We start from the raw sequence: 27,538 nt of genomic DNA, 5'->3' as shown, positions 1-27,538 counted from the left end.
CAACAGGCAGGGGATGCGTTGCTGCTTGCCTGAGCTCCTGGAGGGCTGGGATACAGAGCACCCCCGTGGTGAACCCCCCTCGTGTTCCTGCTGCTGGGGAGCCGAGCTGGACTGGGGGGAAGCATCAGGCAGAAATCCTGCTGGCACCAAGGCTCCTGTGTGCCCAGGGTGTCCCTGAGGGGACCTGCTAACCACTGCCATGGTGGAGCCATCAAGGCTACATGACATACAGTGAGCCAATGTCCCCGTCCCCCTGGCTCTACCAACATGGGCAGAGGGTGGCATTTCTGCCCACACCACCCTCGCTGAAGCACGTCCCGGTGGGCATCCCAGGCTGGGTGCCCCAGCCCTGCTGAGCAGCCGGCACCCCTTCCCCAGCCTGGGTCTCTCCGGAGGAGCCATGCCCGGCTGCACCCTAGAAAAGCAAGGCAGCGGTTCCTGGAGCAGGCTGCTTTACTTATTACAACAAAGCTGAACAGACCGGCAACTAAATAAATACCCCCTGCCCACCCCAAAACATGCACAGGGTCCCCGTGCAAGTGCCCGCCCTGGCGCCAGCTCCGGCACAGGCTGTGCCTCTGCCAGGGTGCTCCAGCCCTGCGTGACCCTACAATAAACAAGCCTGTGTGTGCAGCTGAGCCTACGCTACCGGGCACCGGGTGCTGCCGGCAGGACCATGCTCGCCGGGGGGGAGAGCCACAGCCGAGGCGCTTGCAGCTGGATGGGAGTGGGGTGGCCGAGTCCCCTGGGGCCATGTGGGTCCCCGTGCCCAGCTGCGGGCATGGCACGGCTCCTCAGGCTCAATGCCCATTGAGCATCACCGTGTGCTCGCTGGCGGGAGGCACCCTCCGACCCCCTTTTCCCCGCTCCCTGCCTCCCCGAGGCTGGCAGGATCTGGCCCCGGACTCAAGACGAGCCCCAGGACCGGGGCGGGCAGGCAGGCCCTCCCCGTGGAGAGCCTCCAGGGCCCGAGCCTCCTTCCACGGCCCCAGGGCCATGCAAGAGACCCCCGCGTCGGACAAGATGACGGCACTTCCCTGGTGTCTTCAGAGTGAGAATCGGTCAATGCCTGAGGGGCAAGAGAGAGCGTGAGGCCATAACTCCGAGGCAGGCACCGGTGCTGGGCTGGGCATCCTGAGGCATGGCCCTCTGACCTGCCCGGGCAGCCACGGAGACAGCAGGGTCGTGCCTCCATCCCTGGATTGCAAGCCCTGGAATGGGAGGGGAGTGCTGGCCTGTAGAGGGACATCTCAGTGGCTGCCCAGCAGCTCCCAGCACAGACACCCCCATGGGCACTAAGGATGGGGTGAGTGAAGGCACCACGATAGGAAAATGGGGGGTGGGGGGAGAGTCCCATATCTGGTGTATTAACACACACCACTCCCCCAGTCCCCTTCTGCATGGAGCAACTGGGCATTGCTGGGAGAATGGGTGGGCACAAGGGTGGGCATGGAGTGACCCAAGCCTGTCCGCCATCACCACCCCAAAAAAGCATCATTACTTCTGGGAAGCAGCTGGACACAGGGGCCAGCTCCCTCCTCCACAGTTCACCCCTAAACGGGTGCCACGGTGGGCGCCAGCGCTGTGCCCACCCGTCACCAGTGAGGACCCACGAGGCAGTGGGCAAGCAGAGCCAGGCACAGGTGGCCGGGCAGCGCAGTCCCAGCACAGCCCAGGAACAAGCAGTTTTGGGCCACCACGGGTGGAGGGGGCAGTGGGGTCTGCCAGCCATGGCCCGTGGGTCAACCACCCTGTGCACAGGGCTAGTGGTGGGCAGCATGTCCAGGCTGTGCGAGTTGGGGTCTGTCCCCTCTGTGTCCCCTGGGAATGGCACTGGAGGGGCTCAGATCTCAGGGGGGACAAGGTCAAAAAAGGGCTTTTGTCTTGGGGCACATCACAGACTAAAAGCCTCATCCAGACCAAAAGCCCAGGGACCTGCAAAACCTGCATCCCATACGCTGCCTGGATGGGGGTCTGGGGGTGTCTCCATGGCAGGTGCCCACATCCTTCCTCATGGACACCAGGGATCAGGACCCCGGAAGGGATCCACTGTGATCCTTGTGTCCCCGGGGACGAGCAGCATCCAGGTCCTGCCATCCCCCCTGGGCACCCAGCGCTGCTGGACCCCAGCCCCAGCCGCCTCCTTCCCCCAGGGCCGGTTTGGCTGGGGTGGAGGCCAGTGGCCCGAGCAGGGAGATGATGAGGTGTGGGTGACCCAGCAGCGGGCAGGGGACGGCGCCTACCTGAAGTGGAGAGAAATGGAGGGTGCAAGTGGAGAAAGATGGAGCGTCGTGGGCTAAGAGTTAAGAGCATCGATACCTGCGGGAGTGAGCACAAGGGCCTGGAGGATGTCAGAGAGGGAGATGATGCCCCGCGGGTACCGGTTCTCATCCACCAGAACCAGGCGATGGACCTGTAGATGCAGGCAGAGCATCACAGGCAGGTCAGGCAGTGGGCAAGGGGGGGCTGGCGCTGGCACAAGACACCCCAGCCACTTACCTGCTCCTTGGCGATGCGGTCAATGATGGTCTCCATGGTTTCATGGGGGTAGCAGGTAAGAACCCCCTCCAGGCAGATGGTGCGCTGCCGCAGTGCCTCCCGCACACTGATGTCCAGGTTGTTGTAGGTCTTCTGGGCTGCCAGGTGCTGCGGGAGAGGTGGTCCCGCTCAGTGTCCCAACGCGTCCTCACACCCCATTGTGCTGACACCAAGGGGGATACCGAGCCCCGATGACATACGGGGCAGATCCACACTGGCACATGCATCAGTGCCCATGGGGCAGGTTCACACAGGCACAGGCAGGTGTGAGCACCCCAGCGGCAGCATGCAAGGGGCCGCAGTCGTGCCAGGCATGCAAACACGCAGGGTACTCACAATGACGTCGAACCGGGAGTAGAGACCGACCACTTGCCCTGCAAAGAGGGACAGTGCAGAGGCTGGGGAGGGGGCCCTGGGGACCACCCGCCATGCTCCCCCTGCACCCCAAGGGCAGCCCAAGGGCCAGGAGGGGATTTTTGGGTGGATGGGGCTGGAGCCACTGGCAGAGGGATACGGGGGGGTCGCTGGTCCCCTCCCCAGGTACCAGCATCGTTGATGACGGGCAGGGCAGAGACGCGGCGGTCCACGAAGATCTCCAGGGCAGCGTAGATGGGGGCGGTCTCGGGCACGACAGCCACATCACGGAAGGTGCCGACGCACAGCTCCTGCACTGTTTTCTTCAGGAAGCGTGGCTTGGGGATGGTGGAGCCCTGTGCTAGGGCAGGACACGGCTGGGCTGGCACCTACATGCACCCTGACACCCTTGCTTGTGCCCCTACACACTGGCTGTGTGTGCGCACATGTGGCCCCAGCACTCACGAAGATGTGAAGGAACTTGAGGATGCGCTTGTGTGTCAGGATGTGCAGGACATTGCCCGAGATGGGCTCAATGACGGGCAGACGGTGGATCTTGTGCTTGATCAGGGAGTAGACAGCGTCGAAGAGGCTGCAGGTGACGGGGACACCGTGGGGGGATAGGGCTGCATCCCGGGCACACCCCGCCATGGGGTGTGCTCTCCCCCAGCGGGCAGGTGCTCACCTATTGCTCGGGGAGATGTAGACCAGTGGCTTGAAGGAGCCCTGCAGGTACACCTCTGCCAAGGGAAAGAGGTGGGAAAGGGGGTACCCCAGCCCCACACCCCCGGAGCCCAACTCCACGCCCTGCACGACATCCCCAGCCCAGCCACCCCCATCGCCCCCAGCTTTTTACCTCTCCAGGTCTCAATCTTGTGCTCCTCCACCTCATAGATCTGAACCTGAGGGCAGGGAGATGCCCTGGTCACGGTGGCCCCATGGAGGACTGAGGGGGGCTCTGGGGCACTGTCCCCTTCCCCGGGCATCCCACCCCATCACCCTGAGAGCAGGGATCACATCTTGAGTGCCAGGCAGAGGGGCACCAAGCAGATGCTGGTCCAGCCCAGAGCATCCCCCTGTCACAATCTAGTGATGAAGAGGGGACCAGGAGAGGGAAGAGGGGACCAGGAGAGGTGAGGACAGCCTATCCCTGCCCTATGCTGCCCCCCCCGACTCTCCATGCCCTCCCCACCACACTCACCAGGGGTGAGCGGTAGTAGCGGTGGAGGATGTTGATGAAGTCGGTGATGGTGAGCATCCCTGCGGAGATATGTGGGGCTGGCAGTGCTGCTCGCACCCCTCGCTGCCAGGCAGGGGAAGGGGCCAGGCGGCGCCGCCGGCACTCACCCACAAAGCTCTGTTTCTTGCTGTCCCAGAGCGGGGCGGCACGCACCCCGTTAGCCACCAGTGCCACGAAGGCTTTCTTGATCTGCTGGCAGAGCGGAGAGGGGATCAGGGGTTCCCCGAGGCTGCTCTCCCCCTGCCCATTCCTACTGATCCCCTGCTTTGTCACCTCCAGGGAGATGTCGAAGACAACGAGCTTGCAGCTGGTGGGGACGGCGTCATAGCAGCAGTGGCTCCTCAGGAAGTGCATGTAGACCTCGGCGTCGGGGGTCTGAAACTCACTCTCCGGGCCCGGGCCCAGCCCCAGCATCTCATTGCCCAGCGTGAAGGTGACGGCTCTCTGGTTCCTCCGCCTGTCCTCTTCCTCCTCCTCCTCTTCCTCCTCCTCCTCCTCCTCCCCATCCTCCCTGGGGCACAGGGCCTCTGGGAACCCTGTGGGCAAACCCGCCCCAGCCCTGGCTGGTGAGCTGAGCTGCCAGGTCTCAGCACCCTCCTGCCTGGGGCGAGCAGGGGGGTGCTGCGGGAGAGGGTGTTCCCCACAGACCCCCCTGTTCCCCACCCCACAAGGGCAGCATGTCCGTTCTCCAGCCTGGGGACACCGGGAGCTGCTGGGAAGGAGCTGAAGAGTGGGGCAACAAGGGGTACGGTCAGGGTGGGCAGAGGACTGATGCGCTAATTGTAATCGCATGAGTGAGCCAGCCCCCCCCTCCTATGCACCTCGGCACTGGCTGCTACCCACCTTCCTCCTCGCGGCGGGCAGCAGCATCCAGCAACGCCACCTGAAGGGGCACACAGCGAGGTGGGGGGTCAGCAGGAGCCAGCCCATCCTCTCCCCCACCCATGGGTGCTACCTGCACCCACAAAGCTGCCCTGCCCCTCCCCAAGCCAGGCAGAGGGGACCATCCTTTCAAGGTAGGGATGCGGGCTGGGCTCAACCCCCATTCCCTTGCGGAGCCCCACACCTGCCCAGGACCCCCAGAGCCTGCTGCCCCTGTGGTGGCTCCAGCCCAGGACGCCCAGCTTGTCCCCCGGCTCTGGGGGGGCAGCAGGGGTCCTCAGGGCAGGGGATGACATGACCCGCTCACTCCTCTCTCCACTGTTGGAGCGGAGTGCGTCCCACAGCGGCTCCACACCCGTTCTCTCCCTTCTCCGACCCCAAGGTGTAAATCCCGCTCCTGCTTCCTCCCGTGCCGGGAGCCCTGCCAGCCCCACTCCGGGAGACCCTACAATAACAAAGGGGGCAGCCCCAGGCAGGAGGGAGGTAAGCACGGCCAGCCGACTAACCCCATGCCCCCCAGTCCCCAGGAGACCCTACCACAACAAAGCAGCACGCGCGGCAAGAACAACCCTGGACCACTAACCCGCTGGCAGAGCCAATGTTTACGAGCCACCCTACTATAACAAAGGCACAGGGACTTCTCCCTAAAGAGCCCAGAGCCAGCCCTGGGAAGAAGGTGACCCTATGCCAACACCCCCAAACCCTTCCCAAGGGGCTGGGGACAGCCGGAGCAGGCAGGCAGGTCAGCCTGTGCTCCTTGTCCTTGTCCCCACGGCTGCCCAGCTGTAGGAAGGCTGCTGCCAGCCCCCCACGTCCCCCCACCCCGGGGGTGGCCTGTCCCCAAGCAGGGGGCTGTCGGGCCGGGCCCCCCACCCGCCCCCGCAGTACCTGGGGCGCGGTGGGGCCGGGGAGTTGCTCCATGCTGACTGCAGGGCAGCGCTGCTATTCTGGGCCCGCGCCTGGCGGGGACCTGGCAGATAGGGTGTCAGCGAGCAATGCCAGCCATGCCCCCGCCACCGCCGCGGGGCGGGGTGGGGGGGGGACACACACCACCGTGCAGCGCCCGAAGCCACTGCGCCACCCTGCAACCCCCCAGCACTGGGCTGGAGGGGGACGGCTGCGGCCCCAGGGACAACGCTGGCCCTGGAGATGCTGTAGAAGGGCTGGATCCGTCCCCAGGCCGGGCAGCAGCCAGAGCAGCTGGGGACCCTTTGTCGCCCATGCTCACACAGCCCTGACCGGGGTCTCACTGCCGTTCATCTGTCCCCGGCCACCCCGGGGTTTCACAGTGGGGACAGCCTACGCTGGCCGGCTGAACCTCCTTCCTTGCCTGCTGGGCCACCCCCTCCTGCCCGTCCTCCGCTCGCTCCCGGCTCCATTTCTATTTCAGGAAGGTTCAAATAACCCCTTGGCCAGCTGCCGTGCCGGCCCGGGAGCAGCCGTGGGCGAGCGGACTGGTGGCTGCCAGGCCAAGGGGACAAAGTGGCTCCGGCTGACTCCCCGGGGACAGCTGGACCCTGTCCCATGGTGGAGTGCAAGGAGCAAAACCCCTGTCCCCTGGTGGTACCCCAAGGCAGGGAGGACGAGGAGGGATGAGGCAGGGGGCTCGGTGCTGGGGACAGGCCAGCAGGAGTGGGGTGACAGGAGGACACATTAGCTGCCCTGGTCGCAGGTGGCCCTTGCCCCACAGCGGTGCAGTGGGTGAGATGGGGTCGGGCCCTTACAGCTGTGCCGACCCAGGCAGCCTGGCTCCATCCTGGCCACCAGCGGGTGCTGGCAGTGGGAAAGGGAGAAGGCATCTCCACTTTCCGCGGCTATTTTCAGGTGCTGGAGAGAAGCCGAGGAGCAATGAGATTGTCACCAAGGAGACCGGAGAAACAGGGCTCAGCTCTGGGCAGTGGGGGGCTGCAGGGAGAGGGGAGGGAAGGGCTTTCTGTAAGCCACAGGGCCCACGCATAGGGCTCAGCACCTCCCCTGGCCCTGAAAAACCCACCCAAATGCCCAGCATCCCCCTGCCAGGCTTGGGGGACGTAACCCAGAACAGGCAAGGGAGGGTTTAGGGGACCCAACCCCACCTTCCCCTACCATGAGGCCAGGCTGCCCTGTCCCCCTTGGTCTGCGGGAGAGTCCCCAGGACATAAGGCTGACCCCAGTCCCCAGCAGCTATGCTGGCAGCTGCTCCCCCATGCAGGGGTGCATGCTTACCTGCCATGGGGCAGCAGGAACAGCCTCCAGCTCCGGGAAGGACAGGGGAACAGCAGGGTGGTGGCACAAGCCCTTCCTGTACCAGAGCCCAGCGAAGCGTAGGGAGAGCCGAGCTGCTCCACACACCCAAACAGGTCAGGAAAACAGAGGAAGATGGAGGCCAGGAGAACAGCTGAGTGTTAAATGTTAATAGAAATCCTTGAGAAATGAAGGGAAAATAGAAACCAGAGCCCAGGTGAAGAGCACCAGCCTGCGGTCCCCACACGCACACTGCAGGTCACCCGGGACAGCCGACAGCCTCAAGAGGATGCTCCTTCCCTGGCAGCCCTGCTGTCCCATGACAAACCAGAGCCATGCTGGTACCCATGGTCTCTCTCGAGCAGCGATGTGCAAGCCTGAGGTTTCCCCATGCCCCCAGGCTGGGGGATGTTGGCACAGGCATTCAGAAAGGATGAAACAGGTCAGGTGAAAGTCCCAAGCCCTTGCTCCTTCCGGAGGAGTGGAGTGGTGGCTGGGGACTCTTCTCCAGGGCCAGGCTGCAGCAGGGTGGGAGCAGACTCGGCTCCCAGCAGCTCAGGACAAGAGCACAGAGACACACGCAAGGAATGGCTCAGCCTGTGCTGGTCGTGGACAGGAAGGCCAGGCTGACTCCAAGTTCAGCCAGCCCCCACGCAGCAAAGAAACCACAACCACCACGTCAGGCTTCAAGAGCAGCCCAGGACAAAGCCCAGACAAACCCCACTTCCCCAGGCTTTGCCATTTGTTTCAAAATAGAAGTCACACAGCTCTCCCCTTTGCCCAGTAAAACATCGCTCTCTAAAAACAGCCCCACAAACAAGTGTGCAGTGCAGGGGGCTCCCACAGTCCTTGCTCTCCAGAGCCAGCTCCTGTATCTTCCTTTGAGGTAGGTCGAGGTGTCCCCAGGGAGGGACGGCGGCTGCCTGGTCACATCACCAGCGCAGTGTCTGAGAGGCAGCCAGCAGGTTTCTGGTCGGCTCCATCAGTGCACTTGTTGAGAGGTAAGGTCTGAGCAGGGCTGGGCTCCAGGCATCTTGTGAGGTCCTCACCGGCCGAGGGAAGGAGTGCGCTGCAGGAAAAAGGAGACCCCATGCTGCTTAGGAATAGCAAGAAAGCATCAAAAGGGCCACGGTGCAACACTCATAGAATCATAGAATCATTTAGGTTGGAAAAGACCTTTAAGGTCATCACCTGTGGTATCACCATACACAGGCACAGAGATGGGGCTGCCAGGCTCACCTACTCCGTCCCCAACCCTGGGCAGCATCAGTCACTCCAACAGACATCCAAGACAGTGACAGGACTTTAAGGTCACAGCTTGATCTCCATGGCTGCAACTCCCCCCTGGCCTGGGCACAGGAGCAGGGATGCTCTTTCCCTCAACACCAGAGACCGGGGTTGTTGCCTGCCCCCCATTTCAGCTCACCCAGATGAACCCCATCCTCCACCTCTCTGCAGGAGGCTGTCAGGGCCAGCAGCAGCTATTTTGCAGCCCAGCTTTGCTTGGGGACGCTGGCAGAGTGCAGCTCCCCCAGCCCCATGCTATGCCTCTGGCTCACTGCTGGCCACATCAGAGCCTACAGAAGCAGCGCGGGTCCTTGTGGGGAACATCTTGTCAGCGTGTCCTGACCATGACAATGCCAAGCGTCACTCAGTCTGTCTGTTCTGGGTCTCACTCCCATCTGAGCTGGGCATACAGTGCCAAGGAGACATGCCCAGTCGCATAGACATCATGCCAGCCCCACCAGTTGGCTCTCCAGAGAGCGGAGGCTGGCTTCAGAGCCTGCAAGCCAACCTGTTCCTCTCCCCTTAAACGAAGCTGCTTTCCCTGCTGCCAGTTCTCTCTCAGGACACCAGTCCTGTGAACATCATGCGCGTCACGGACAGTGCAAACTCACCCCAGCCTGCCCAGATCCAGTTTGCTGAAGCCATTTGATTGAACGCTGCTCTTCTGGAGGAAGAAAGACTTTGGCAACGACCACTGTAGGAGGAAAAAAAGACAACCAAATGGCTATTTAAGTCATGGCAAAAATCCCTCAAGCCTGCTGGGCTCTGCTGTAGGCTGCCCTAGTGCGCTTCAGCTTCAACCGCCTCACGCTGCTGTGCATCATCACTGCCATCAGACTGTTCCCAGAATAGCAAACAGAGCAGTCTTTGCTCTGTGCTTAATGAATCCCTATGCTGTAAATGGGAGCAGAGCATCTCGAGGTCAAAAGAGTGGGTTTCTTTCACTGGATCAGCCTGCTGTAAGGCACAGAAGTGACAGACGGAGATGGCTCCCTCATGGAGGGGAATAGAGGGCAGGCCAGCTGCAAAATATGCAGGGTTGTGCCCAGTGCACCCACAGATGTTCAGAGGCAAAGTACTTGCAGATCTGATATACTGGGTGGACTTCATGTTGGTGGGAGACAGAGAAGCGTGGGTTTTTCCAGACTCCTGGAGGCCTTGGCAGAGAGGGAAGAAGAGGGCAAACAGGTAGGGCAGGAGTCACAGGAAGCAGAACAAGCAGCCCAACTCTGCCCAGGCAAACAACCACCTCTCCCTAGCTTACCCACAGCCATACGCACCGTCTGGGCCAAATCTGTCCCTGCCCCAGTGTGGTACCCCTGGACACACCAGTTCCTCAGTAGCTCCAGACCTGGGAAGTGACAGAAAAGACAAGAAGCAAGAATGAATGACTGAGTTTGCAGAGAGTTAAGCCATCCCAGCTTGGGGAACACAAATATGCTGCACGGAGCAAACTGGCTGCGCAGTACATGCTACGCAATAACTACTTGAACACGTGCCTGAGCCCCAGCAAACACGGGGTAAAACAAGGGCGTTCACCCTTTGTACGAGCAAACACCAGTGAGTGCCAGCACGTGGGCTGCAGCAGAGCCTGCCTTCTTCTCGGGGAGCCAGACACACTGTGCAGCAGGCTCAGCTAAGCAGGGAAACTGGGGCAACACAGGATTTGCCGAATTAGACCAGACTGGCTGTCCCCCTGAGCCTGGTGCCTGCCAACAGTAGCACCTGATTTGGGCTGCACTGGTGAAAGTTCCTACAATGTAAATGTAGAGCAGCTTTGCTGTCACCGGCCCCTTTCACAGAGGAGGGCAGCTCAGGCAACCTCCTCCTTACACAGCACTGATCAGCTGCAGCATCCGAACGCATCATCTTCTCCTGCACGGATCCACCTGGAGCTCAACATGGGCTGAGACCTGGTCTTCATCCCTGACAGAGGGTGAGGCTGGCGTGGACCAAGCTCACTGACAGTGTGACTAGATGGGACCATTCCTCCGGCAGCACAAAAGATGTGCTGCGCTGGAGCACAGAGAGGTCACCTTGAAGCAGAGCCATGTGTCCAACCGCAATGAACAGGCTCCACTTCTTCCAAGGCCTCCACAACAGCCAAGCTCCCTGCTCTCTGCTAACCCAGAAATACTGAGAAATCCAGGACTCCTTCCTTCTTTTCTTTTTTAAGAGCCTTAGAGCCATAGCACAAGCTAAGGTGCCTTGAGACTTAAAAACCAGCGGAGCAATGGCCAGGAACTTGATGCTGTCCAGCTGGGGTTACTGTGGTTTGCTATACGATACCAGCCCTGGCTATAGGAGGAATCCTTGCTGTGCAAACTCTGCTCCTCCATGACCTTTCAAGCAAGTCCCAGGACTTTGGAAAAAAACCCCACGTGTTGGGGGCTGAGGGGAGCGGGGCAGCATGGCAGCCCTGCCCTGGCTCTGTGTACCAGCCCAGGCTTTGCGTCTTGCTGGCCAGGGAGAGAGGAGGGCTGTGGGGAACATACATGAATGGGAAGGGGCCAGGGGGAGGCTGGGTTTTGCTCAGAGGTGAAGAGCAACAAGGGGGTAGAGCAAATCTGCTCGTGGGGCTGCTTTGGGGAAGCTGGAGCACTGAACCAGGACCCCAGACTGAGTGGCAAAGTTCAGGGCAGCACTTCAGTGCGGACGATGACAAGACCTTTCTTCCAGCTGACAGGAGCGCATCCAGCAAAGGTATTAGCAAGGCAAAGGATGACACATGCTGACAGCGCAGCTGGAGAGGGCTATGAGGTTACTGTCTCTCTGTGAAAGACTGTTACCAACCCCTTTGATATTTGCTTTAGCACCAGTGAAAAGTGACAAAAGCATTTTTTTTTTTTTTCTGCATGACAGCCAGGCTAGAAGCACACATACGGTTGCCTCAGCGGAGGGCGGGCTCCTGCAGAAGCCTCTCCAGCTAGATCAGATGCTGGATGGAGAGCCCTGAGCCACAGACTCTTTCTTTATATATGTTCTCTAACCCTTCACACTAGACCTCACTGGTTCTCTCTTAAATAGCCTCTGCTGCTGCCCTGATAGAAACAGCCTGGGTGAGAAGGAATTGGTCCAGCCCAGCTATGCCTCATTAAAGAATGTTTTGCATTAAAATACAGAGTTGGGTTCTGGAAAGGTGGAAACAACAGCTAGATTTCTAGCATTTAGGAAAAATTCCTCCCTCTGCACACTGACAGTTTTTAATCAATTAGAACGCAGCAGGAGACCAGGGAATAGGCCCAATTTTTCCTTCACTTCACAGATCACCTGCAAGGAGCAAAGCCCAGTGACTCCAGCTGTTTCTCCCTCAAAACAGGACAGAGGAATGCAATAAGAGGCCAGAGCTACAGGTTGAAGGCAGAATCACAGCCTGCTTTAGCCCCAGGGCACGTAGAAGTGCTGGTGCTGCATTTACCAGAGCAGTCAGCACCTCTGCTCAACACAGAATAAGCTTTTTCTGATATTTGAAGCAGTCTGGGAAGGTAACACGTTTCCTATGGCTAGTGTGCAGACAAATAGTTCCTCCTCAACATGCGTAGCTCAGAAGTCTCCCACAACCACCAGCAGGCAGCCTGCCTGACTCAGGTGGCTGTGCCAGCCTCTCAGATGGCAGTTACCTTTGTGTTTATTCAAGTAGTATTTGAGCTCCCACTGGGTCACCAGGATGTTGAAGTAACGAGGTTGCTCAAAGAAGCGCAGGTAGCGCATGGAGATGTGGGTGGGGAACACCCGCTCGAACTGCCCACGCCGGGAATACTCGTCCTCTGTCTGCACCAGGATGCGGACATCATCTGGCGTCAGGATGTCCAAGACAGAAGAATAAAAGTCCTGCAGACAAGAGCAACTCAGGGTGATGGAGAAGTGAATTACGTTTTGTCAGTCCCCCTTCCCACCTCCCCACTCCTCGAAGTCTCCCAGGCAGAGGTCTCCATATGTCTGAGAGCTCTGGGACAGCGACCATGTGGAAAATGAAGAAATCTAGGCTCAGTGGTGACATCGATGTGGCACAGAGCTGAGGAAATCCCCAAATTCTGCAGCCCAACCTCTCTTACAGACACTGCCAGGTGGCACTCAAGGCAAGCATCCCTGCTAACCTGCACAGGGTCAGCAGGCAAAGGCTATGAGAGTTGCGCAAAGACACAAGGAGGAACAGGCAGTGCTCAGACCCCATTTGGGGACTGGTGGGTAACATGCCCCTCAGCACATGCCTATTTTAATGTAAAGATGAGCCAGTGCAGCAGTGGCTTAAGCAAACCAAACTTATTTCTGACCAGCTGTCTTGTAAACCACTGGAGCCGAAGCACACCCCATCATCTGGCAGTCCCCACAGAGGGGGCACAATCTGGAGAGGGACAAGGGATAGACATGTGGGACTGGTTGGGACAGTGGCTTGGCAGGTTGGCGCAAGTATCAGAGGAGATTGTGTCATACCTGGTCAGGTATCTTCTGCGTCAAGTAATAGGCCTTCTTCATCTTCTCTGCTATGAAATGCTCAGATGCTGGCTTGGGCTTCTCCTTTAAAGTACTGCCTGGACTGAGGACACAAGAAGAGGCAGCAGAGCACTTAAGCAGAGAAGGCAAAGTCCTGTCATGGCAGAGTTGCTCCCTGTGCAAGCAGTGACACCCTCAGGAAGATGCTGTGGAGGAGAGAACACTTTCTCCAAGGATTTCACTAGTTTCGAGATCAGTGAGGCACCCACAGCCTTGTGCATCAGCACAGGACCTAGGAAGGATGTGGGCAGGGGAACAGAGAGGGCCCTGCCAACTCCTCACTAAGGCATTTCAGTGTTCCTTCATCCAAAAGGTGAACTGTCACCTCACACCCACATAGGATGCAAGACGGCCAAAGACACACTGTGACCCAATTCACAGCACTTGAAGCCTGGTGGGATCTTGTGTTTACATCCCACTTGGAATGCAGCTTCTTTACTGTAATCACAGGGCTGGGGGTACAAGTACTCGGTACTAGTACTGTGCAAGGAAGTAGAGAATTCTTAGATGAAAAACTTCTTCCTGCAACATCCAAGAACTCTCAAGATTCAAATTCAGCTCCAGCTCCACATGCCATGGGAAATCCCAGCATTTTGTATGATCTGACCATCAACAATCTAAACTATTCTAAGTACCCAACTGAACCATTTGGGGATGCCAGAGTCTGGGAGATACTTGTGCAACACCTTTTAACACTTATGTCAACACAGCTACATTTGTTCTGGCGCTGCAAAAGTCAGTTGTGTGCTGATCCAAACAGGAAGAGCAGAGCCTCAAGGCCGTACTGCATGGTGTTTGGGGAACATACAGATTACTGGAATTATGCCCATATACAAAAAAACCCTTCATATCCTTCCCAGGGCAGAAGACATGGTGAAGTAAGCTTGACCCTGGATGCAGGAACTCTGGTAATGCAGCATCTGAACAATGTTAAGGATCTGCTTAATCCCCTGCAGGCCCCTCTGAGGACACCTGCCCTTCAGCACCTCCGTCGCAAGCTGCAAATGAGTGTTGCAAGCCGCAAACGAGTGTGTGATCAAATCACTGCAGAGGAGCTGGCGAGAGCTCCCTGGCTGGAATGGGCCCACGCTCCAAGCTTCTGCCTTCACTGAAGGCACAGGGCAGGTGGAGGGCAAGAGTCCCATCTTTCGGTGTGCCCACACATCACTGCGTGCCGGTGCTTATCCCAGCAAGCTGCTCCTTAAGTGACATACAGCCAGCAGCCGCTCTGCTGCAGGGAACAGGACTGGTTTTCCCCCACCATCAGGTTTGAAACCAGTACAAGCCCAAGCTGCGGTGAAAGACAGATGGAGCAGGGGCCTGGGTGGACACATGCCCAGGATTTAGCCTTATGTAAGAAACAGTCATGTTAGCTGCAAGGTAAGACTGTCCACACGTCTACAGCCTCTGACGCCTCCAGTCCTGCCTAAGGAACAGATCACTCCAGCCTTTGCAAAAATAACAGGTGCTCCTCTTGCTCAAGGCAGCAGCACGTCAGTCCTGGGGTAGAGGGTAAGGAGATCCAGCCCCAACACACCCAGCCAGCCCTCCAAGCAAATGAAGAGGCAGTGCAGCTCAGCATCACATTAGTTCTGGCAGGGGGAAGGAAGAGAGAGCACGACTCGACTAACTGCAGAGCAAGCACAAATTACACTGGCCTCACTTCCAACTATGGACCCGCAAAGAGGGCATAAATCCTTCTGCCTTGAAGAGACCGCAGGAACCAGATACCCAAGCAATGATGCAAGTCCCTCAGACCCATAGCTGAAGGACCAGCAAGCACAGGCCCTCAACAACACAGAAACCAGCGTTTGCTGGGCTGCAAAAAGCCCCCAGATGAAATCCCACAAGAAAAAAACCCTGCCTTGCCCTGCTGCTCTGACAGAGAAGGGGTCTGACCTGCAGGTAGAGCCATTTCTTGTCTGTGGCCTTGAGGCCATGCTGTCCGTGCTGGGCAGAACAAAGCCGGCGAGGTTGAGGAGGTCCCGGATCATCTGGCCCTTGATGCTCACATCCAGTGGGGAGTTGGAGTGGAGGCTGCAGGGAGGAAGCAGTTTGAGTGCTAGAACAGAGGCGCCAAGCCTCATGGCCGCAAGATCACTTCCTGGGTTGTATCCCGACCAGGATACAAAACCCAGCCTGTCCCTCACCTCATCACAGACAGCCATAAGACATTAAGAGAAAAATCCTGAAAACAGCTCTTTGAATAGGGGGTCCCCACCAGAAATGGTTCATTTCTCCATCTCTTCCCAGATTTGCTGGAAACCTGCAAATCCCTCCCCAGAGCCCTGTGTGGGACCACGGCTCTGTGTCCAGCTCATGCCCATCCACTCTTGCAGGCAGGAGAGGCCATGCTCAGGCACACCACAGCTCCTGGCCCTGCCTGCGCAGCCAACACCACACGGCCGAGTGCCATCAGCGAGCAAGCAACGGCGCACAAGGCAGCAGAGCCACTGATCACTTCTGCCCACACAAAGAAATCTCTGCCATCGCCTGTTCCCTACATGACACATCCCTCCTTGGCCTTCCTCTTTTCATGTACTCTTCCCCAGCTCTAGCTGGAGCATGCCCAGCGAAGGTTTCTGAGCCACGGATGGATGTTGCTTTCGCAGACAGGGAGGACTTCAATTCCTGCAATCTGGAGAGGGAGGCTTCAAAGCCCACAGTCTTTCAGCACAGGGTGTAGGGGACATCACGAGCCAAATTCACTTGTGGTAAAAGAAAGGCCATTATCTATTCTGCTGTGGCTCAGAATCTGCTTTACCTTGGGGAAATGTTGACCTCTAAGATCCAGGGCTTGAGGTTTTCATCCAGCATGATATCAAACCCAAACAGCTCATGGCAACAATACGGCCGCCGCACGTACATCTTCACCAGGCTATTCACGTAGGGCTCAGATCTGCAAGCCAAGGAAAAAACAGTTGTTTCCAACAGTCACACAGCAGAGCTCTGCCTGTTCACAGCACACACTGACGGTTCTGAGAGCGTATGCAGCCACATGCTGCGGGAGCGGGTGGGCTGAGAGCGATGCAGGCCTGTGAGCTGCTGCTGCTGCACTGCGTATGGATCCATATGCATTCTGAGCATCCCCCCTCCATCAGGCAGGATCCACCTCTGAACATAAGATCCATTCTGCACCAGGGGACCTTTCTTCTCAGGCACCCTGGCCAAGCAGGGGTGCAGGCGGCGAGCTGGGCAGAGTGTTGGGTACACCGAACCCTCTTGGCCTCCCCCCATGCACTGCAGGCAGACCCAGGAAATGTAAGGGCTATTTACTCATAGCAGCTACTGCAGCATGAACATAAGTAACAGGATGAAAGGAAGGATTCAAAGAGAAATACTGAAGCCAACGGCAGAGGTAGAATTTAGATTAAGAGCAAAAGGACTGGGCTGAGAGGGGACTGGAGAGCCAGAGGGGCCAGGGTGCACCCCACAGCCAGGCACTGAGCAAGGGGTGCCAGGACTCACGCAATGATGGTTTTGATAACGATGTCCTTAATCTTCTCCCAGATGGCCTCGCTATTAACTCCCTTCTGGGTCAGGTAACTCCAGAGAGCTTTGAGTGCCCTGGGAGAGAGAAAGCAAAGGAGGTAGCTCTGTAGCCCCTTGCTGCCCAGCCCTGCTAGGGGAATCTTGACAAAGCTCTTCCATGGCACGGCCATCCATCTGCCATCCTCCAGCTACTGGGTGCTGCCCTCCCCAGCCTGGCCCCTGGTCTTGTAGGCCCAAGCTACTAGGAATATAAATCTGTCATAGCCTTGTCCCAGCACTCGAGTAATACGTCCCAAATTAGCACATGAGCAAGGTATATCAGGCCCAGATCTTCTCTTCCCTCCCCCTCCATGTCCTCAGCAAACCTCCCCTTCCTGCAGGCCTTCCCTCGCAGCACTGCAAAGCAGCTCAGCAGGAATCTAGCAAGACCCCCGTAAATCTTTTAGCTAGAGCCATTTCACTGAGGCTTTGGGGGTGGAGAAAAATTTTTGAAAAATGCGGAGAACAAGATGGTAGGGGGGGGAGCGTTCTCTACTTTTATAGGAGTTTCCCACACCACACTGAGCGCTGCAAGCTACCCTGACACTGAGCCAAGGATGCTCAGATGTTGCTTAAGTGAGACCGTGTGGCTAATGGCCAGGAATCCAAAGGTCATGCTTCCTGCATACGAGATGGAGTGGATTACAGTCACTCTCATCTTCAACATGGGAGCAGACAGCTTTGACTTGCATGGCCATACCGAAAACCCACACAATCCCACCTCCGTGGGATTTCAACTGCTGGGTGACAGCAGACCCTCCTCAACATCCCAGTGGAGGAACAGACCACTGTGCAGCAGGTCCAGGTCTAAGAAAGCAATTCTACCACAGCAAACCACCTTCTGCAGCTCCCTTTGAAGTGAAGTAGCCCTGCTCAGGCCCATGAATTGAGAACTCTATCCTGCACTATTTTTAAAAGAGTTCTAACACCGCTGTGGAATCAGAGACAAGTGCCTGGGGCCTTGGATCAGTCCACCCATGGGACAGAAGGGAACAGGAAGTCCTGCAAGACTGCAGACCTCCTCTCAAATTCCTAGGAATGGCACCGCTGTTCCCATTCACACCCAGAAGCATGTAAATTATCAGTTTTGCACCAGGATTGTCCCTTTCTCTGCCTCCAGAGGGAAGTCAAGAGTGAGATGGGCAGAAGCTCCTTTCTAGCCAATTTAAGCATCACAATCACCCACTCAAGTTCTAACAGCAAAAAAAATCAGATTCTGCTTTAACCGCATCCCATCACCCCCACAACAGGGCAAGGGGGTGAATGAGTACAGATGAGAGCAGTGTTGGAAGCAGGGAACGGCACAGACACAGGCAGGATGAACGGCAACCACAGCCCAAGCAGCAGTGGACAGGATGAATCACAAGCCAGGGAGACTGTCCAGCCTCCATTGCCACTAACCCATGCCAAAATTACTCTGCTTCTCCAGCTTCCCCAAGCGGAAGCAGACAATACAGGAAGCACCTTCAAGTTTTGGGTAGAAATACTGAAAAAAGGCTGACTTAACAGTCTGAAAGAGCTGGCCTGTGCCCTAAAGGCAGCACACCTACCATTTGTGTCCCTGACAAGCAGTCTCATCCGAATTGGACTTGTACTCTGTGTTCTTCTTGTTCACGCTGTAGTTGGTCAAGTGCACAAACTTGTTGCTCAGGCTCTTCATTGAGGAGGAGTACCTGGAGGTGACAGACCACAAGCAGTCTGAGCTTGAACTGGTTGCCCCCAGGTTCATGAAGCAGGCAGAATCATCTCAGACCACTCTCAGCCACCCAACAGCCCTGCTGCCTCCCTTGCCCAGGCTGCATGGAGCTCTCTGTCCCCCTGGGCCCAGAGTTGATGGACAAAGTATGAGGCATGGAGCAGGCTGCCTTGGAGCAGGGGGATGCAATCCCACCCTTGTAGCAGGTCCTTAAGAAAAGACCACGGCGTTGGTAAGCAAAAGCACTGATGGCACTGCAGCCCACAGCGATATAGTCAAAACTGATAGAAACATCGCAGTTTCTGGTACACCAGCTCTTATGCAGCATGAAGCACAGACAGCATATTTCAAGAACTGCTTTACACTGAGCTGATCTTGCCTTGGGAAAGGTGGATGAGCGAAACATCCTCTCATATTCCCTTTCAACACTCTCAACTGCCGTGACCTCCTGTGTTTCCAGACTGCTTTTTAAGCAAGCAAGCTACAGCTTTAAGCATCACCTTATACAGAATGGCTCCCTTCTGCCCCAGATGAGGTGGGTACCACAGCCACACATGCCTCAGTGCTGAGGAAGCTCCCCAGCACCACTCTCCTGCACAACCTACTTGCAGCTAGCAAAGCGAACCAATCCGTCCTTGAACAGGTAGACCCTGAGGGGATCGTAGCAAGTGACATAAACGTAGATCCTCAGGTCGAACTTCTTCCCGCCAATGAGGTAGGGTTTGTGTAGATATCTGCAGAGGGAAGCAGGCACCAGAGGAGGGTTATGATTGCATGCAGGAACACCTCTAGCCCCCACCTCAGAAGGCTTGGCAAAACCAGGGATCAATGCAGAAGCCCTTTTGCACAGCATTTCACAGCTAAGCGCATGACAGTCAAAATGAGAGAGAAAAAATCCCTTCCTTGCATGTGGAGAACCTGCAGCACATGAGCAGTATTCCCTTCCGCTCAGTTCCTTTTTGGAGAGATTTTCCCCAGCTCTAAGGCACAGTAGCTTTTCCACACCCACAAGACTGACCACAAAATATCACAAACATCTAAGACATGCAGTGGGACACAGATGGTTTGGTTCAGTGAGCAGAAACAGATGGAAATTTTCATCCAAACAATTGATTATTCACCCCAGAAGCTCATGATTTTACATAGCAAAGCTTGTAACTTTGCATGGGAAGTGGAAAGGGAGAACAGACAAACAACCACAGCAGTTCCCTGTCTGTCAAACACCAGACAGTTTTCCCACCCTCACAAGAACCTTCACAGAAAGCAGCCTCAAACCAAGATGAACTATTCCATTTTTCTGCAGAAGGGGAAGGAGATTCTGAAAATCCTGTAATTCAAGAAAACCCTTTGACCAACATCCACACACAAGCAGGCTCTTACTGCTCCATTATAACTTGGATAAGAAAAAATCTTTGACAATTGCCAACTCTGCCCTGGGACTTCTCACTGTGCCTGTGGGCACTGGATAAGGTTTCTTTGCCTCCAAAGATGCCAAACCCCAGAGTACGAAGCAGTGGTAGCAGGATGACAGCAGGCAGAAGCTCCAGAAAGCCCATGGGCGAGTTTGTACCCGAGATATCAAAAAATCTACACAGAGACAGCAGCATTCCAGTAAGTCCAGCTGCAGCTGACAAAGCCAGACTTCCATCAGCAGCATTACACCCAGGCAGTCGACATGTTTCCAGATGCAAATCAGGTGCTTCTGCTCTGTCATATAGTGGCAGTGGCCAAGACCTGGCTAGAGAGACTAGGCACTAGGAGATCCCAGGTTGTTTGTCAACCTTGCTTTCCTTCACTCACCTTTGTACCAGCAGCGGTCTCCTTTTGGGGAGCTGGCTCCATTTGTGGATGACCTGGATACCAATGCCTCTTGCTGATGCTGGCTGCAAAACACAAACAAGAAGGGATCAGGTCTTCTTCCTGCAACTACAATGGGACAGAGGATTGAGCTCTACTTCGCACTTACTGGTTTCACAATCCATTTCTGGCGGCTGGCTCCTTCCTCCCATGCTTTCCTGAGTAATTTGATGTCCTGGGGCAGGATGAAGGACTGCGGGAAGAAGTTAAACTCCTTCTTCCCACAGCGAGCCTGCATCTTCAACAGGTTGCGCCACAGACGGTCCTTTCTCCCAATTTGAAATGAACCAGGGAAGTGGTTTAGCTGGAAAGGAACACAGATGCTGTGAGGTCTCCCTGCTTCCCCATCTCCCTGCCCACCGCTTGCTGCTCCCTGGCCAGAGGATACATCCTTTCTGAACACAGTGCAGGGTAACACTCCTTGCTCTCTTCCCAGCATTGCACCAAGACAGGACCCACCTGCTCCTGAAGCTTTGCAGGAACAAACACCTGCACAGTGACCCGCACTGGCTACAAAGCCAGCAGCTGCCACCTTGTCCCTTCAGATGACTGAGCAGCTGCAGGGCACTAACTCTCAGCCTTTGAGCTTCCTCTGGCAGTATCCTCCACCCCAGTGGTTTCCTGCTTCCTTCTAAACTGTATGCCAGAGTCTTGCCCATGCAACAAAAGCTCTAGGGACAGAAAGACCTCACAGTAGGACAGCAACAGGGCTGGAGGTTGCTAGCTTCCAACCCCGGATGCTGCCTCAATACCGAGCAGTTTGGAGCAACACAGCCCTCCAGAACAAACACGCGTGTGTGACAGATATCAAACCTCTGGTCCCTTGCACATTCCCCATGCCATAGGCCACTCCTGACTCTTTTATGATCCGAGTTAGGTACATCACCTCTGGCTGCACTGGCAGGGAGGGCAGTGGCCCTATCACTCAGTTCTGACAGAGGAAGGACTGCTTTAAGCAACAATGACTGAATTTAGACAAGCTCACAAGTGAACACGGCTTGGCTACAGCCTCAGTCTGTACAAGAGCCACCCTCACATGGGGATGCTCACCCAGCTGTGCCTCTGTGCCTGTCTCGGGCTCATCTCCCAGCATAGGAATGCCAGCTGCCACGCTTTGGAAGGGACACTGCAGGGACAGCCTGCACAGCTAACCCCTGGCCCTGAAGAGAGGGGCAACGAAACTGCTCCCAACACACTCTCCATGCACATGAAGGAGGTCAGCCCAAAACATCCCCTACCTTCTGGTGCTCCCTGATGGCTCTGAAGCTGGGGGATTTCATGTGGTGGCCCCAGCAGCCCAGCCAGTCGTTGCTTTCTGCAGGAAAACCATAAAAGTCCATGACCGAGTACCCCGCCACCCACAACACCCTCTCAACCCACCAGCACCCTCTCAACCCACCAGCACCCCATCTCCTGGGGCTAGCAGAAGTGTGCCAGGAACGCTGCACAGCAATAGCATAAAGCACTCGTACTGTGAGGCAACAAACTGAGGGCTGTGAGAGGGATCCAGTTAACCAGGTGGGTCATATCCTTGCAGACATGATTGTTACAGGGATCTGGGCAGACACAGGCCCAAAGGACTGGCTTTAATCCCCCAATACCCTGACTTCACTCCTTTACAGCAGGTGAATGAAACAGTTGGCTAATCAGTGCTGCACTGCAGACAGACATGTAGATTGCATTGTAAGATTTCTAGGTCTTGCTGTGCCCTGCTTGTCCCTTTATGGCCCCAAAATGGTCTGTGCAGAGGTCTCGTGACACATGCAGAAGCCCCGTAAGTACTGGTGAGAGATCACACGCCAGAGTATGGAGCATAGCTGCAAATGCTCAGTGCTTCCCCACCCCAAGAACTCTCCTTGCACATCTCTTCAGTGACAATATCCCAACCCTGAGACCTCTCTGGCTATGGTCAGAGGGGATGGCTTCTTCCTCAACACATGGGGACAGGGGACAGAGGTACTGGGGTTGTCACCAGATGAGTGCCAGCCTCCTTAGAGTGGCAGCACCATCTAGAGGCACAGCTCAAACAAGCTGGAGCACAGCTCTGCTGCCCCATAAACTGCCTCAGCTCCTGACAACCTAGGATTAAGTCCTTGTGGTCCACACCAGGGACAAGCCAAGAGGTAGATCAGGCCCTGCCAGGACCCACAGAGCTCAGATACTACAGGTCAGACAGACAGAAATTGGAACTCAGCATTCTGCAGAGATGAGCCTGTATCGCTCCTGCTCTGCTCTTCGCAGGCAGTCTGCCTTCTCACGCCCACGGGCTGGAGGCGAGGGAGGACATGACGTGTTGGATGCTGCCAGCCTCCCACAACTTACTTTTGCTGACTCTAAAGTGGGACCTGCCAACGGTTTGCTTCACTATGTTCGGCGTGACTGTGCACATTTTCCATCGCAGCAGCTTCCTCTGCTCCCAAGGCAGCTTTTCCACTAAGAAGGCAAAAAAATAAGGACAGAAGGAAAACAAACACAATATCCCAATTTTCTACAGCTACACCCACGGAAATTCTTGCTTTGCTGCACAGGCACCAGGCCTTCAGAGGAGGGTGTGTAGCCCCCTTTACAGAATGAGCATGGAGCAGAAGACCCCACAGCTGGGAGATTTCCAGGATGCTGGAACGTTTGGTGGCAGCCTGACTCATGCTCCAGGCTGTGGAAGCAGCCGTCATTTTACTCCAACCCTTTGGATCTCACAGCAGCACTGCGTCTCATCACAGGAAGGGTGAAGGGGAGTCGCTGCTGACCAGCTCCCAGCTGTTTGCTGGCACCACTGCTTGCTAATAATGGGCTGGCCGCTCTCACCTTGCACAGTAACAGACCCCGGCTCACCTCTCTCATCCCGAGTGCTGAAGTAGATAGTCGGAGGCACATTAGGGAATAAACTGCAGACAAGAGCTGGTTTGAGCACTTTCTCCTGAGCCTCAGCGGGCTGGGCCAGGCACTTGATGCAGTTCCTAGGAGAGATGAAGCAGTAGGCAGTTGGCTAAAGTTGAAAGTAGCACAGGGAGGAAGGGGGAAGCCAGAAGGAATCTCCATCCTTGTGCTGGGAATTTGCATCATTGCAATGTGGTGGAAGCAATGGGCGCTAAGGTCAGTAGCGCAGTCTGCAGTGACGAGGGGGTGAGCTTGCGATGAATTCACATGCCAAGTGTTGTAACCTCTGAGGGGTTTGTGTTTTGCCAGGGCAAGGGGTGGAGTCTGTTACATGACAAACCCTATAACTTAGTCCGCAGGTACAAGGGGTGGAGGGTGTAATGCATATATGATTCAGCTGTTGTAACCTTCTTAGTTTTGATGTGTTGCAGGGAAGAGGGCTGGAGTTTTACCGACTGTATGTACACCTCCTTAACTCAGCAATCCCTAACACCTGGGAGGAAGGGTAGAATTTACAACATATCTATTAAGGTTGTGATGACACTACAAGTAGAGTTTATAAGGAACATATATTCAAATACATGCCACTGCAGCCAGTGGAAGAAGCCACACCAGAGCAATCCAGTAAGGAACAGAGCAGCAAAAGAAAAAAGAACCACAACACATTGACCCCAATCTCTCAGGGCACCCCTTTCCTTGCTGAAGGGACTGAGTATAGCCTGGGGGGCTGGAGACCAGGATGGGGGAAGGAGAGGTATTTTCCCTAAGTCCTTGTACATATATATTTTTTTCAATACCAGAACTGGTAATTAAAAGTTTGTTAATTGGCAATAAATTATATTAACATTCCCTGGCACAAAACTGGTTTTGCCCACAACAGACTGAAGACAGGAGATAGCTGCAAAGGCTTTGAAGCCAGCCCAACACACAGCCCGCACAGAGAAGAGGCCAACATAGAATCACAGAATGGTTCGGGTTGGAAGGGACCTTAAGGACCATCTAGTTCCAACCCCCCTGCCCTGGGCAGGGACACCTCCCACTAGACCAGGCTGCTCAAAGCCCCATCCAGCCTGGCCTTGAACACTTCCAGGGATGGGGAATCCACAACCTCCCTGGGCAAACTGTTCCAGTGCCTCACCACCCTCACAGTAAAGAATTTCTTCCTAAGAGCCAATCTAAATCTACCCTCCTTCAGTTTGAAACTGTTACCCCTTGTCCTGTCGTTACACTCCCTGATAGAGTCCCTCCCCATCCTTCCTGCAAGCCCCCTTTAGGAACTGGAAGGCTGCTATAAGGTCTCCCTCCCTCCACACCACAAGAGGCATTTGGCCCAAGCGCTGCTTCCCCCGATCTGCTCCCAGAGGCCAACCAGCCACATCCTGCCAGAAAGAGCTGCTGGTCCCATTTACATCACCTCTACAGGACTTTCACAACCACATGTGAGCACTCAGAGCCCTGCAGCACCCTGAGGTTCAACACTTGGTCGCAGGAAGCCTTCCTCATCTCCCAGGTGAGTAACGGCATGGTGGAAAGCAGCGAGATGTTGGGCAGACAGGAAAGCCAGAGGCAGCCCTAGTGCAAGGGGCAGCATAACTGCAAGAACCAGCTCCCATTGCTGGACAGGCAAGAACAAAGGTCTGCCAGGAGTCACGGAGGAAGGGCTCAGATGACCACAGGCTGACCAGTCCTTCCCAGAGAAACCTGGGCTAAAGAAAAACCCAGGCTCCAGGACTTGTTTCTAGGATGCAATGCTGAGACAGAAGACCCCCAAGGAGTGTTTGCAATCTCTGGCTCAGGACGCCTCCATTCTGCTTCATCTGCAAAGCAACAGCAGTGCAAGAACACAATTTAATCCAGTAAATCTAACCTAGCAACTGGCAGAGGCAGTGAAATTAAGACCCCTGCTTTGCATCCTGAGCGCTTTACGGGCGGCTGTCTGGAGTAAGAGAGGTAGCTTTGGTCTGCAGGGCAAGGACGCTCATTTTGGTTGGGAAGCCTGTTTGTGCCTTCACTCCATTTCCCCACATGCTACAGCTCTCCTCTGTCACCAGGGAGGGCAAAGACGGACAAGCCTGGACAAAGATGTCAAGTTCAATGCACGATTTACAGCTACTAACCTGGATACAAGAGCCACAGAGCCACTGGACGTCACGTCAGCAACAGAGGAAGCATCTGAGTCACCTGCAGGAGAGGACAGACTCAAGTTTTGTCCCCATGGGGTGTGAATGCACACAGAGTTAAGGGAAGAGAGAAAAGAAATGCTCCAGGGGACAGGCCCTTCCCAGCTGCCCCAAATCCTTGGATCCAGGGTTTTGCTCGCTAATTGGTGGCATAAAAGGCAGGGTGGAGCTGACAACCCTGCACAGAGAGAAGATGGGTAAGTTTTGGAGCAGGATGGTGGTGAGCCCTAGCCTGCTCCCCAGAGGAACCTATGCAGTTCCTCCTTGCTGATACATCACTTTTGGGTTCAGCATAATCTCTAGGTCATCCTGAAATGACAGCATGAATGTAAGACAGGAGGGTGGCTGTGCTCAACCCCAGCTCCCAGACAGCCCTCACACTTCCCACCTCAAGGCATGGAGCACAGCTCTCCCCAGGGAACCACCACTCACTGTCCTCGTCCTCCTCCTGACTGCAGCTCTCGTCCAGACCATCAGGAAGTTCTTCCTCTGCTTCATCCTGGGGATGACTTGGCTCCAGCAGCAACTGCTCAGCAGTGACACTAGGACAAAGGACATCACATCAGAAAGAGTGGCATGTACTTTCTGGGGGCCAAAAAACCCAGAAGCCCACAAGGCAGCATGGGACAACATGGGAAGGGGAGTGACAACACTGCCCTGCCCAATGCTGTTGTACAAGCACTCATCCCAAGCTAGCAAGATAGAAAGGCCCCAGGGCACCCTAAGAGGGAGCATTTCCAGAGCAGCCAAAAAGAAAGAAGCACAAGGACACTCTCGCCCAGCAGGAGAGCAGGAACTCCTTGTCCTTGCACCCTCCTGTCCTGCATCAGCTCCATGTTCCTTTAGGAACCCATGTCTTTGCTTGGGAAAGCCTTGCTGGACCTGGCTCAAGAGCCGGCTTCACCCAACATATGTGCAGAGTCTGCCACAGCAGGCAGGGCCCCATAACTGGGAGCGGGGGGAGCTAGAAATGCCACACAACAATTCCATGCTGTGGCTGAAGGAGAAGGTGGAAAGGCTTGGAGCCACCCTGAGTGCCTGCATCAAGCTGGGAGTGGCAGGAAGGCTCCCCCTGCACCAGGATGCCACCGATGGGTTTTGCTCAGGGACACAGCCCATGGTTACCCTTACGGCCACCCCCATAGTGCCCACAGTGCATCCTCTCCCAACACACAAAGACGCAACTGCCAGCCCAGCCCATCCTACCATATCCTCCCTCCTCCTCCTGTCTCTACTTACTCAAGCTTTCTTGGGAGCTCAGCCTGGGCCTGTTTCTCCTCTTTCTCCAGTTGCATGGTAGACATCTGAGTTGCCACTTCAGAAACAGCAGCGAGATGCAGAGGCTCTGCTTTTGGCACCCGGTCCCCACCACATGAGCTCAGCATGCTTACAAGCCGGCAGTCAGCGTTGCAGTCGGGAGAGCCAGCATGCGAGGCCAAGAGATGGACACTGATACGCTTAGTGCAGACAACAGCACCATTGGTGCCTATAAGGCTTGAGTTACCGTTAAGGCGATGCCTACCCAGCTCTGAGTTCACAGGAGCGCTGGTTTCTTTTGGGGTGAACTGTGCTATGACGTGCTGCCCCCACCTGCTGTTCCAGTTGGACAGGCTGCCCACATTTGTAAGGCCTGAGCTTTCAACTTCGCGTCCAAAGCTGTCGTTTGTGGCAGTCTGTCCGGCAAGCGGCTGCACAGCCTCCACGAGGCTGATCTCCGGCTCCTTCTCTTTTAAGCTGTGTGCTCTCCTCTCAGCTTCCTTCCGTGAGCACCGATCCTTCCTGAGGATCGCACCGCTGGGCACAAGGGTCAGGGAGGAGACCGCAGTTTGCTCCAACACAAGGTTGCTGCTTTTCACTGCTTCATTGACCAGGCTGCCAGGGAAGCTCTCCCCATCGCCCCCAGAGTGGGGACACGAGGCGTCAGAGAGGCTGTGGGTGTTTTTCAACTTCTTCATCTCTGGTGACTGCAGCAAAGGCACTTTAGCACTGCTTGGCTGTAGGAAGGAGTTATTATTGAGCAGTGGTCTATAGGACCTGGATGCCTGCCGACCTGAGCTGAGGGCAGAGCCTTTGACTCCAGCCGCAGAGTGCTCCTCCACCAGCGCAGGCAGGAGGCAGGGCTCCATCAGCAAGGAAGACATCGCCTTTCCCGTAGCAGAGCCGGTGTCCGGAGTGCTTTGGAAAGGAAACCCGTAGGGCTTGGGTCTGAGGCAGGAGCGTTGGTAGAGCAGAGTGCTCCCACCCAGGTCCAGGCACGGCTGGGCCAAGGGCAGGCTTGGGAGGGTGTCTTCACCGGGGTGTGCGTGACATAGGGATGGTGGGCACAAGAAGCAGGATTGCTGCAGAGGGATCCCTGAGGGCAGCAGGTTGTGATCCTGG

The 27,538-nt window shown here is 56.1% G+C and overlaps 2 protein-coding genes across 15 annotated transcripts; both read right to left on the bottom strand.

Annotated features, from left to right (window-relative positions):
• Window positions 1-435: 435 nt before the first annotated feature.
• Window positions 436-8,167, bottom strand: PRKAG3 (protein kinase AMP-activated non-catalytic subunit gamma 3). Of its 14 annotated transcripts, XM_063341200.1 has the most exons (14): window positions 5,903-6,689; window positions 4,976-5,015; window positions 4,406-4,668; window positions 4,240-4,324; window positions 4,094-4,152; window positions 3,749-3,794; window positions 3,578-3,632; window positions 3,358-3,484; window positions 3,083-3,248; window positions 2,875-2,912; window positions 2,500-2,646; window positions 2,244-2,319; window positions 1,155-1,211; window positions 436-1,069 (listed from the first exon to the last, which is right to left on the bottom strand). In XM_063341200.1, the coding sequence occupies exons 1-14, from the start codon at window positions 5,933-5,935 to the stop codon at window positions 1,047-1,049; spliced, it is 1,215 nt and encodes a 404-aa protein (XP_063197270.1). In that variant the 5' UTR covers window positions 5,936-6,689; the 3' UTR covers window positions 436-1,046. The 14 variants fall into 14 exon arrangements, 10 of the variants coding, with proteins under 10 accessions (XP_063197270.1, XP_063197268.1, XP_063197272.1 ...); XR_010071957.1 differs by having other exon boundaries at window positions 1,155-2,319; window positions 5,903-6,693; XR_010071959.1 differs by having other exon boundaries at window positions 2,244-2,413; window positions 4,094-4,321; window positions 5,903-6,681.
• On the bottom strand, window positions 8,165-27,300 carry TTLL4 (tubulin tyrosine ligase like 4). The gene is made up of 18 exons (XM_063341039.1): window positions 26,399-27,300; window positions 25,592-25,701; window positions 25,097-25,160; window positions 22,908-23,059; window positions 21,575-21,658; window positions 21,341-21,417; window positions 20,212-20,406; window positions 20,046-20,128; window positions 18,851-18,979; window positions 18,100-18,222; window positions 16,487-16,585; window positions 15,783-15,917; window positions 14,918-15,055; window positions 12,959-13,061; window positions 12,145-12,355; window positions 9,805-9,875; window positions 9,136-9,218; window positions 8,165-8,306 (listed from the first exon to the last, which is right to left on the bottom strand). The coding sequence occupies exons 1-18, from the start codon at window positions 27,298-27,300 to the stop codon at window positions 8,165-8,167; spliced, it is 2,901 nt and encodes a 966-aa protein (XP_063197109.1).
• Between the last annotated feature and the right edge of the window lie 238 nt (window positions 27,301-27,538).

The sequence above is a fragment of the Chroicocephalus ridibundus genome, chromosome 7 (genome assembly GCF_963924245.1).
Source record: "Chroicocephalus ridibundus chromosome 7, bChrRid1.1, whole genome shotgun sequence".
In the NCBI taxonomy this organism is placed as follows: Eukaryota; Metazoa; Chordata; class Aves; order Charadriiformes; family Laridae; genus Chroicocephalus; species Chroicocephalus ridibundus.
This window is presented reverse-complemented; position numbering and strand designations above follow the sequence as displayed.

Excerpts from the sequence above, each read along its gene's own strand:
- PRKAG3 (XM_063341191.1), bottom strand. The coding sequence starts at position 5,935 with ATGGAGCAACTCCCCGGCCCCACCGCGCCCCAG. Across the intron at positions 5,016-5,902 it reads CCGGCCCCACCGCGCCCCAG|GTGGCGTTGCTGGATGCTGC; the intron begins GTACTGCGGGGG and ends GTGCCCCTTCAG. Across the intron at positions 4,153-4,239 it reads CAAGAAACAGAGCTTTGTGG|GGATGCTCACCATCACCGAC; the intron begins GTGAGTGCCGGC and ends ATATCTCCGCAG.
- TTLL4 (XM_063341039.1), bottom strand. The coding sequence starts at position 27,300 with ATGTCTTCCTTGCTGATGGAGCCCTGCCTCCTGCCTGCGCTGGTGGAG. Across the intron at positions 25,161-25,591 it reads TCAGGAGGAGGACGAGGACA|GTGACTCAGATGCTTCCTCT; the intron begins GTGAGTGGTGGT and ends CCTCTCCTGCAG. Across the intron at positions 18,223-18,850 it reads GTTCGCTTTGCTAGCTGCAA|GTACTCCTCCTCAATGAAGA; the intron begins GTAGGTTGTGCA and ends TGTCACCTCCAG.